At 38.1% G+C, this 12,262-nt stretch overlaps 1 protein-coding gene across 1 annotated transcript; it reads left to right on the forward strand.

Moving 5' to 3' along the window:
* The first annotated feature begins 5,847 nt into the window (after positions 1-5,847).
* On the forward strand, positions 5,848-7,841 carry LOC113348237 (probable inorganic phosphate transporter 1-3). Its single transcript, XM_026591944.1, has one exon. The coding sequence runs from the start codon at positions 5,928-5,930 to the stop codon at positions 7,542-7,544; it is 1,617 nt and encodes a 538-aa protein (XP_026447729.1). The 5' UTR covers positions 5,848-5,927; the 3' UTR covers positions 7,545-7,841.
* The last annotated feature ends 4,421 nt before the right edge of the window (positions 7,842-12,262 follow it).

The following is a 12,262-nucleotide window of genomic DNA, read 5'->3' on the forward strand; positions in this document are numbered from 1 at the left end:
TTAATGGGCCCTCCGCATATTTTATACACGGTACAAACATCGACCCCTATTAATCTCCAACTTGTTGGGGGTTAAGAAGTTTGATTTTCCTTTTTCATCGATCATTGATGATGTAACTCACCCCCAAGCGTGAGTAGATACATTACAAAGACGCCCCCAATTGTAATTACCTGCAACAATTTTGCTCACGTGCTAGGAGATACTTTTTCCCAAGTATTGGACTTGTGATGATGGAGATCTAGTCGAGTCTTGAGTGGAATGTAGTGTGCTTGCGGCTTCGGAAAAACTTTGTGCTCGCAACATAACAAGGATATAGTGTTCGCTGCTTGGGAAGGCTAGCTGTATTGCTTGTGTTGAGTACGAGTCTTTGGACCAATATCGGACATTGGGCTCGTGGTTTGACGAGACTTTGGACCAACATTGGGCGTTGGGCTCGTGGTTTAGACGAGACTTTGTGCTTGCCAAGGTGCAAGTCTTTCATACTCACGTGCAAGACGAGATTTTATGCTTGCGATAAGAGCAAGACTTATGTGCTCACGTGTAAGGTGAGGCTTTATGTGCTTGCGACGTGATGCAAGGCTAAATATTCAAGGATCTAAGCAATCTATCTCGAACTCGATCATGTCACTATCCACGAACCTCGAACTCGATCGTGTTTCCATCCACGAACCTCGAACTCGATCATGTTGCTGCTCCAAGTGCACATCAATTTTTTTCTAAAACTGGAATTTTTGCTTACACGTTGTAGGGAATTGAAAGACGATTCGAACGAGCCAAAAATCACTCAATTCGGACTTAGAACGAAGAAGTTATTGACGAAACAAGATATGAACGATGCGCGCGTGCTGACCGTGCACAGTTTGCTGACATGGCAGATAAGAACTGACGTGGTGTTGCTGACTGGACATCTGGGTGCTGACGTGGCAGTCTTCCGATTGGTCCACTTAAGAAACTGGCGGATTGCTGACGTGGCAGCTGATGCTGACGTGGTAGTCGGTGCTGACGGGTCCGCTTCTGCTGACGTGACTAAAGTGATACTGGCATGGAAGATTTCATCGCGGACGTGGGAGATGCTGACTGTACTGGTTCCGCGGACATGTCGGTTAATTGATTTTCTGACAAAATGTGTCGCTTGCTTATTAGCTAGTCTTGGTTGAACCGGATCTTGGATCTGAACGGACGAGATTGGCTTGATGACCAAGAAAGTTTTGCAACGCTTCTGTAGTTGTTATATCTGTTACTGTTGTATAACGCTTCTGCTACTATTTTGCAAATTTCGCAACAGTTTTTGCTTCTGTTTAGCAACAGTTTCTTCAACTTCGTAACAGTTACGTAAGAACCCTAATTTTTTCTTTTTTGCTGATTTTTGCATGGAATCTTGTGCACGATTTTTACTCCACTTTTCTCAATGGTAAAACACGACCGTTTTACACAAATCCCTTTAGTCGACGCTAATAGTTTCTAACCGACATGTCAGTGGAACCAGTACAGTCAACATCTGTCACGTCCCCGATGAAATTTGCCACGTCAGGATTGCTCTGGTCACGTCAGCAGAAGCGGACCCGTCAGCACCGACCGCCACATTCGCAATCAACCAGTTTCTTAAGTGGACCAGTTAGAAGACTGCCACGTCAGCACCCAGATGTCCAGTCAGTAACGCAACGTCAGCTCTTATCTGCCATGTCAGCAAACTATGCACGGTTAGTACTGCCACTATGCAACAACACACGCGCATCGTTCAGATCTTGTTTCGTTAATAACTTCTTCGTTTTAAGTCTGAATTGAGTGATTTTTGGCTCGTTCGAATCGTCTTTCAATTCCCTACAACATGAAAGTAAAATTTCCAGTGTTCAAGAAACTTTGATGTGCACTTGGAGCAGCAACATGATCGAGTTCGAGGTTCGTGGATGGCAACATGATCGAGTTCGAGGTTCGTGGATAGAGACATGATCGAGTTCGAAATGGATTGCTTAGACTCTTCAATATTTAGCCTTGCATCACGTTGCAAGAACCTAAAGCCTCACCTTGCACGTGAGCACATAAGTCTTGCTCTTATTGCAAGCATAAAATCTCATCTTGCATGCGAGTATGAAAGACTTGCACCTTGGAAAGCACAAAGTCTTGGCTAAACCACGAGCCCAACGCCCAATGTTGGTCCAAATTCTCGTCAAACCACGAGCCCAATGCCCGATATTGGTCCAAAGACTCGTACTCAACACAAGCAATACAGCCAGCCTGCCCGAGCAGCGAGCGATACAGCCTTGTTACGTTACGAGCAAAAAACCTTGCCCCAGCTGCAAGCACACTACATTCCACTCAAGACTCGACTAGCTATCGATAATCACAAGTCCAATACTTTGCAAAAAGTCTCGCCTAGCACGTGAGCAAATTTTTGACACGTAATTACAGTTGGGGGCGTCTTTGTAATGTCTCTGTGGGGGTGAGTTATATCTTTCATCAATGGTCAACGCAAAAGAAAAAGAAAACTTCTTAACCGCCAATAAGTTGGAGGTTAAGAGGGGGAGATGTTTGTACCGTGTATAAAATACACGGAAGACCCATTAATCAAGCCTGTCTAGCCCATGAAAGTATATTCCAGAAGTCTTGTTGCTCAAGTTGCTTACATATCAAGTTTTTATCAGAATTAGGATTACATAAACTCTATAAATACATGTATCCTAAACCCTAAGAGGATATGGAATCCTAGGTTAGCTAACCACAATTATTATAAACCTCATATCAATACAATATCTCCCCTATGTGATTCCTCCGTGGATGTAGGCACAATGCCGAACCTCGTTACTTCTTTGTCTCCTCTATTTATCTTTTTTCTATCCCTAATTCGCATAATCATCATCAAATCATCGTGTTTAGTGCTTAGAATTAATTTTAGGTACAAACACGAATGATCAATACGAAACAACCCGAGCTCAAATGACTGTCTCACACAAATCATATAAGATGTTCAAGGTAATTTTTACATGATCATCTTTTGACTTAATATTTAGTTTCCAACAAATAGATTATTTCCAACTAAACTTGTCAAGAATATGATGAACATAGCTAAAGCAAAAAACTTCCAACACATATTTCGAGAAATAGATAAGCGAGATAAACTCGGCTCGAAATATCAAATGTATATAATGTAAAAGTCTATATAGCTATACGACTTAGTCTCATTAGAAGATAGAATAGAATAGACTTCTGAGTGATAGATAAGTTTTAGTCTCCACATACCTTTTGTTGATGAAGTTCCTCCAAGCTCCTTAGTAGATCTTCGTCTTCAATTGGTGAATGTCGTGAAGTCTAAAGCTCAATTACACATTCTATCCTAATCCGAGACATAGCTATAAGTAAACTAGAAATCAAGTATATAGTTTTGATCAACTAAACTTGACAACCTAGCTTGAGATAGCAACGCTTGCGAGTTCGACCGAGCAGTGATCTAACAAGGTGGCACATGAGTTGGCAACTAGAGATAATTCATCTTGACAGTCCAAGCTCCCTCGGTAAATCAGTCGCATTCAAAGACGGACCAAACAAGAGTCTAGACTAGGCTATAGGTTATAGCCCGTCCCTGTTTTGGCCCAACAAATTTTTGGGATATGGATTTTCTTTGAAAATTTGTTTTTAGCCAAGCATATGTAGCCTATATAACTTTTAGCATATGCTGAGAGAGAATCAAAACTTAAATCTTATTTACAGGGAAAAAAAATCTTCTTCTAATCCACATATTTATTTCTCATTTTTATTCAATGAATTATAAATTTCTTTTTATAACGACTTTTTTATTACTCCCTCCGTCCCAAATTAGATGACCTAGTTAGTTTTTAAATTTTGTCGCAAAATAAATGACCAATATGATCAAACAATGGGATATTTCTAAACTTACCCTTTTAATTAATTATTATTAGCATAATAAATATGTATAATTCGATAGCTATGTTTATACTCGTTACGTAGGTGTTTTAAAGTGTTTTACTATGGTACAAAGTTTACGCATATCCGTCGTATGGTTTGAGAGATAAATCATTTCTAAATTTTACTACTCCCTCTGTCCCACTATTAAGTGACCTGGTTCAAATTTGCACAATTTTTAAAGAAAACAAGGGAAAAGAGTATTTTTAAGCATATTTTACAATTATACCTTTATGGATAATAATCAGTGAAATTTTGAAATGATTTATCTCTCAAACTACACCACGGATGTTCGCAAACTTCATACCATTGAAAAGCATTTTAAAATACCTACTTAACGAATATAAATATGCCTATCAAATTATGCATATTTTTTATATTTCTTATAATTAATTAAAAGGATAATTTTACAAATATCTCCTTGTTTATTGATATAGGTCACTTAATAGTGGGAAAAAATGTAAAAGTAAATAGGTCACTTCATAGTGGGACGGAGGGAACAGTAATTATCCTTAAGGATATAATTGTAAAAAATACTAACAAATTCTCCCTTTTCTTCCTTGCCGTAAGAACTGTGCAAACCAAACTCATCTAATTTACGAGCAAGGAAGTACTAATTTTCTTCGTTTTAATCTTTAATTATCTATCTATATGTAGAAAATACTACTAAATCCTCCACCAATTCATGGTTTGTTTAAATAAAATTGTCATGACATTCGGCCACTTTGCTAATCATTAACATCTCAACCCTAATAAAGGAAAATTCCTGGATCTGTCCTTGGTTACATATACGTGGCGTAAAAATAGTTCTTGAACAATAAATTTTTTGAACTAAGATTGCTAAGGACCAATGAACATCCATTGCTTAAATAATATTCGAGATATTTAACGAGATGAACTTGACACGAAATTTCTTCTCTCCAATATTAAACTTTATAATCTATATACAGATCAAGAGAGATATGCTTCACAAAAAAAAAAAAAAAAAGAAAAAAAAGGAAAAGAAAAAACCAAGTGAGATCATTTCTTATTTTTCATTTATTTTGAAAATTTATGAACTAATCGATGTCTTATTGGTTGCATTACCTCTTTCTTGACGAAGAATTCTTAACTCTAAAAAACTATAACAACAAAATTTGATACAAAATAATCTTTAAAAAAATGGAAAAAGAGATGTTGAAAATGGAAAAGGATATAAATTACTCAAGAAGACGTGCTTGAGCTGCATAAGTCTAACTTCCACAAGAATACAATTTTAAAAATGCATATTATTGGCAATTTTTCAAAAATAAAATGATACTTCAATACTTCAATATTTAAATAAAAATCAGAGTATATCGGCCATATCCCCTCTGGCTTTGACGTAGTTTTATTATAATCTTGCAATTTTGAATATGGAGAAGGGCATGTAGACTAGAGATTGGGTAAGTCTCTAGCAGTGCATAGTGTATGAGCCATAAGAAGAAAAGATATGTTTTCTTTATGCAACTCAAAGTAGAAAACTCTAAAAAACTAAATAGGACGGATCCATAGGTATTGGTTTCTTAGGCAGGAACCAATGAACATCCATTTCACAATGAGTGAATGAGGGGAACATCAATGTGACTTTTAACAATGTGAAGGATCCCTCAAAGTTGAGAGGGAAATGAGAAATTTACCAATATGTGGTATGTTAAACAAATTAATTATTGACTTTTGCAATAGAAAAATCTGACCTTGTCAAGGATATATGGCTGTAGATGCAGATGTAATACAAATCTCTGACCAAGAGTTTACAACTAATGAAAGAGAATCAGAAGGTTTAAAAACATTAACAGAAGTATAGTTGACATAAAAGGGATCTTTATGACTTTATAGGGTATATGCTTTTAAAGTGATCTCTATATAACGGGAATATCTCCCTGCATTTGAAATTACAGCCATCTTTCCTTGCCTCCATTTCATTCAGCAAAAACAACCTCTCTTTTTATCCCTCCCTGTAACAGGGGAAAAAAGAGTTGCCGGTAGTCATGGTGAAGGAACAACTAGAAGTGCTTAAAGCACTTGATATAGCGAAAACACAACTGTACCATTTCACAGCAATCGTGATTGCTGGTATGGGTTTCTTCACAGATGCTTATGATCTCTTTTGCATCTCCCTTGTCACCAAACTGCTCGGCAGGATTTACTACACGGTGCCAGGATCAGCTAAACCTGGTAGTTTACCACCAAATGTTGCTGCAGCCGTTAATGGTGTCGCTCTGGTCGGCACACTTGCTGGTCAACTCTTCTTCGGTTGGCTAGGTGATCGCATGGGAAGAAAGCGTGTCTACGGTCTTACCCTACTTATTATGGTTACTTGTTCAGTAGCGTCTGGTCTCTCCTTGGGCAACCAGCCAAAAGCTGTCATGGCTACACTATGTTTCTTCCGTTTCTGGCTTGGATTTGGAATCGGTGGTGACTACCCACTTTCTGCAACTATCATGTCTGAGTACGCCAACAAGAAAACCCGTGGTGCTTTTATCGCTGCTGTCTTTGCGATGCAAGGAACAGGAATTCTAGCCGGTGGAATTGTTGCCATCATAGTTTCTTCAATATTTGATAAACAATTCCCTGCTCCAGCTTATCAAGTTGATGCGAAGGCATCCCTTCCGGTAGAGGCGGACTACATCTGGCGTATAATTGTGATTTTTGGTGCAATTCCAGCTGCTTTGACCTACTACTGGCGAATGAAGATGCCTGAGACTGCTCGTTACACTGCTCTTGTAGAGAAAAATGCGGAAAGGGCAGCTGCCGATATGTCTAAGGTTTTAAATAAGGAGATCAAAGCTGAAACAGAAATGGTAGAAAGAATGACGACGGATGAGAGCAATTCATTCGGTTTATTTTCAATGAAATTTCTTAAACGACATGGCCTTCCGTTACTTGGAACCACAAGTACTTGGTTCTTGCTGGACATAGCATTTTACAGTCAAAACTTGTTCCAGAAGGATATTTTTACTGCAATTGGGTGGATTCCACCATCTCAAACGATGAGTGCTAGTGAAGAAGTTTTCAAGATCGCGAGGGCACAAACATTAATCGCACTATGCAGTACTGTTCCTGGGTATTGGTTTACAGTGGCTTTCATTGATATTATGGGGCGGTGGGCAATTCAAATGATGGGTTTCTTCTTCATGACAGTCTTCATGTTTGCTATCGCATTTCCTTACAACTACTGGAGTAAAAAGGAGAACAGGATCGGATTCGTTATTATGTATGCATTAACTTTCTTTTTTGCAAACTTTGGACCCAACAGTACAACCTTCATCGTCCCAGCAGAGATATTCCCAGCTAGGTTGCGTTCGACATGTCATGGTATATCAGCGGCTGCAGGGAAAGCTGGAGCAATTATTGGTGCATTTGGTTTCTTATATGCCGCACAGAATCAAGATCCAAAAAAGACTGATCATGGATATCCTGCTGGTATTGGTGTTAAGAACTCCTTGATCGTGCTTGGAGTTATCAACTTCATCGGCATGTTGTTTACGTTCCTGGTACCTGAACCAAATGGTAAATCTTTGGAGGAACTATCCGGTGAGAACGACGGAGATGATGGAGAAAAGGAATATCCCCAACAAGGAAACAATAGATCAGTGCCTGTCTGATCTGTTGGTTTTCAAACTAATCACTTTGCAAACAAGAAGTTTGTTGGTGATATGAGTGCGTGATTCTCAATTGCCCTTTTTGTCTGTGTGGAAGGAAAAAAGGTGTGTTCGACAAAGGAGACAACTTGAAGTTTATGTTTAAGTGTTATGATTACTTCTACCATTTGTTTTGCTCAATTCATCTTTGTTCTGCACAATCATTTGTTTATTATTTTTGTAATGAGATGTTGAATTTTTTTTAATTGGAAATTAGGAATTGTATCTTTATGAATTACAGTGTATTGCAGAGAAATTGTATCTTTTTGTAAGGAATTGTAAATCTTTAGGATTTTTTTTTAATTTGTTTAGTGAAGAAACTGGACAGAGAGAAATTAGGAAGAAGAGATAATTGTATTGCAGTGTACCTTTATGAATTACAGTATAGGAATATTTATATTTACATATGTGTAAGATCTCTCCATAACAGAGAATGCTAAATTGGGTAACCTAGAACCTATAAGGAAGTTCTCCTAACGGTAACCATATATATGGAAACAGTATTATCGTCTAATTAAGATTGACGATATCTCATCAATATCCTTCATATTCTCCATCAATATCCTTGATATTCTCCAACACTCCCCCTCAAGTTGGTGCGTAAATATTTATTGAGCCCAACTTGCCTAGTATCTCCTCAAATTTGGCAGCGGAAAGTCCTTTCATGAAAATATCAGCTAACTGTTGAGCACTCGGAACAAACGGGGTACAAATAACATTATTCTTCAATTTTTCTCTAACACAGTGGCAGTCTACTTCAATATGTTTCGTTCGCTCATGGAAGACGGGATTAGAGGCGATATGCACAACATCTTGATTGTCACAAAACAATTTGGTTGGATGAGGCGAAGCGAAACCCAAATCACGTAACAAAGCTCGAAGCCAGATAATTTCACATGTCGTCAACGCCATAGCTCGATATTCAGCTTTCGCACTAGACCGTGCGACAACATTTTGTTTCTTGCTCCTCCATGTTACCAAATTTCTGCCGACAAACGTATAATATCCAGTAGTAGACTTCTGATCCACCGGACATCCAGCCCAATCTGCATCCGTGTAAGCGGAAAGAGGGATAGAACAATTACCAGAGATGGAACGTTGTCCATTTTTACGCATCCATATACCTCTTCCTGGAGAGCCTTTCAAGTATTGCAAAATTCGGTTAACCGCATTCATATGATTTACTGTAGGCGCATGCATAAATCTACTTACAAGGCTAACAACATAAGAGATATCCGGTCTTGTAATAGTGAGATATATAAGTTTTCCCGCCAACCTTTTAAATTGACCACTATTAGAATGTAACTCACCATCTGCATCAAGCTTTGCTTGGCTATTAATGGGTGTTTTTGATGGTTTTACACCCAAATTTCCCGTTTCTTTCAATAAATCCAATGCATATTTTCTTTGATTTAGGAAAATACCTTTTTTTGAGCGGGCAATTTCTATGCCAAGGAAGTATTTTAAAGTTCCCGAATCCTTGATAGCGAACTTAGTGTGTAAGAGAGACTTTAGTTTTGCAATACCAACATAATCGTCACCGGTTATCACTATATCATCTACATAAATTAAGACAATAGTTGTACCTGACTTACCTCTTTTAACAAATAATGATGAATCCGCAGAACTTTCTTTGAAACCATTTTCCTTGAGGATAGAGCTAAGCTTTGCGTACCAAGCTCTTGGCGATTGATTGAGTCCATATATTGCCTTCTTAACTTTACACACAACTCCCACTTTGCCTTCTTCCGGATGGCCGGGTGGAATACTCATATAAACTTCTTCTTCAAGGTCCCATGTAGGAAAGCATTTTAACATCCATTTGAGAAAGTTTCCAGTCTTGGTTTACAGCTAAAGAGATTAGAACTCTAAATGTATTCATTTTCGCAACTGGAGCAAATGTCTCCTTATAGTCTTCGCCATACGTTTGTGTAAATCCTTTAGCGACAAGTCTCGCCTTACGCCGCTCTATGGTCCCATCACTCTTGTACTTTATTTTATATATCCAACGACAACCAACAACCTTTTTACCTCGCGGTAGCTGAACTATATCATAAGTGTCATTCTCATCAAGAGCTTGTAGTTCTTCTTTCGTTGCTGTCTTCCAAACCGGATTTTCATTTGCTTCCTTGAAGTTCTTTGGCTCTTCCTCCCTGGACAAGGCAGTAAGAAAAGTTAGATACGACTGAGAAATATTATTATACGTGAAACATTCTTGAATAGGGTATGCTGTAGCATGATATGTGTAAAAATCTTTTAATTTTTCCGGAGCCTTAATTTCTCTGGTTGATTTTCTTGGGACATGTTCATATCCTGAGTAGTTGCACTGTTGTCCACACATGTTGATTCTCTTGGACTTGGTTCCCTAGCATGAGTAGTTGTGGTGTTGTCCACACATGGTGGAGTTAAAGTTGTTGTGGCTCTTTCCGTGACATGAGCAGTAGTAGTGATGTCCACACATGTTGGTGGAGTAAAGTTTCTAGTAGCACACATTGGTAATGGTGATGTGGCTTGAATAGTGATACCGGGTGATATGGCTTGGGTGGGACATGGTTTAACGCAAGTTGGTGGAGGTTGAGCTTCACTATTAGCAGATTGATTGTTAGAAGTGGTGTCTTCACATGTTGACAAAGCTGGTCCTTCATGTTCGGTACTAATCATTCCTCCAGCTACAGTATCTCTGGTTCCTCCATTCCCATTGGGAACAATTATTTGTGGAAGTACTAGAGGTACAGTTTTGTCTGTAGTTATTGATTTTCTAGCTGTCGCTGGTACGGGTGAAACTAAATCCCATGAAGACTCCCCCTCGGACCGATTGCCATGATTATCTTTAAGTTGAAAATAAGGATCTGATTCATCAAAACGCACGTCTCTGGAGATAATAATTTTGCGAGCCGCCACATTGTAACATACATATCCCTTATGGGTTGAAGAATACCCGAAAAATACACACTTTGTAGAACGTGCGTCCATTTTATCTCTTTGAGTTACCTGCAAATGGACATAACAAACACAACCAAACACTCGCAAATGTGATAGGTCAAACTTACGATTTTTTAAAACTTCTAATGGAGACTTAAAATCAAGAATCCTAGTTGGTAGTCTATTAATTAAATACGTAGCAGCTAAAACACCATGAGACCAATATCTTTTAGGAACATTCATTTGAAGCATTATAGCTCGAGTAGTTTCTAATATATGCCGATTTTTCCTTTCGGCAACACCGTTTTGCTGCGGTGTTCCTACACAACTTGTTTGATGTATTATTCCATGGTCACTAAGATATTTCGGCAAAAGACCCTTGCAATATTCAGTTCCATTGTCGGTTCTAAATTTTTTTACCTCTGCATCAAACTGATTAGTTAACATTTTATGAAAAACTTGAAAAGTAGAAAAAACATCGGCTTTTGATTTCAACAGATATATCCAAGTACTACGAGAAAAATCGTCAATAAATATAACGAAATACTTATAACCATCATATGATTCAGTAGGTGAAGACCATAAATCAGAATGAATAAGTTCAAACGGCTTAGCCGATACAGATAAATATTTATTAAACGGAAATCTAGTTTGCTTAGAAAATTGACAAACGTCACAAATACCAGTCTTAATAGAACTAGAAGGAAAAAGATGTGTTAAAACACGATCCGATGGATGTCCAAGGCGTTTATGCATAATATGATTTTGAATCAAATTTTCCGTATGACATGCTTTAATAGTAGGATGGAATAAGTACAGCCCATTAGAATATATTCCCTCACCAATCGTCTTTTTGGTTTTTCGATCCTGAAATACAACAGAAGTAGGTGAGAAAATAACATTACAATTTAAAGATCTTGTAATCTTTCCGACCGATAATAATTGAACCGGAAAGGATGGGACAACTAGAACATCGGAGGTGGAACTCTCGTGAAAAAAGTTAATTTTTCCACTCCCTAGCACAGGCACAGTTTGAACCGTTAGCAATGGAAACATCATGTTTCCCAAATTTTGGAATAAAATCATATACATCATTTGAGTTATTAGCCATGTGATCAGTGGCTCCTGAATCAATTATCCACAAATTAATTTTAGACATCAAGGAAGCATGATAATTACCTGAAGTGTAGGTAGAAGATGTAGGACCAGAATCAGAAGGAACGGACTTACTCACTTGCTGCAGTAGAAGTTTCGCCAAATCATTTAGTGAAAAGGAACCATCTGCTACAGCGGCATGATCCTTTCTATTTTTGTCGTAATTAATCTTAAGGTGAGGATGTAATGTCCAACAACGGTCTATAGTATGTCCGGTTCTCTTGCAGTGATCACAATTAAAAACCTTCTTGTTTTTATAAATTTGCTTACCTTTATCTGTACCTGGAAAACTTGGCTTGTCTTCTTTCTTGACAAGAAGTGCACTTGTTTCGCTGCTTTCGGAAGTATTGCTTGAATTCATGGATTTCTTACGGGTTTCTTCTCGCTGAGTCGTAGCACAAATACTCGATAAAGTAGGAATATCAACATTCGTAAGAACATTACTTTTGAGATTTTCATATTCCGGTTTCAAGCTATTGAGCAATGAAAAAAATTTATCTTCTTCTGCCCTTTTCAAAAGAACTTTTGCATCAATTGTGTGTGGACGATACATATCAAGTTCCTCCCACATCCTTTTCAGATTTCCAAGATGTTCAGTAAATGAC

This window comes from Papaver somniferum, chromosome 2 (genome assembly GCF_003573695.1).
Source record: "Papaver somniferum cultivar HN1 chromosome 2, ASM357369v1, whole genome shotgun sequence".
Lineage (NCBI taxonomy): Eukaryota > Viridiplantae > Streptophyta > Magnoliopsida > Ranunculales > Papaveraceae > Papaver > Papaver somniferum.

Excerpts from the sequence above, each read along its gene's own strand:
- LOC113348237 (XM_026591944.1), top strand. The coding sequence starts at position 5,928 with ATGGTGAAGGAACAACTAGAAGTGCTTAAAGCACTTGATATAGCGAAA.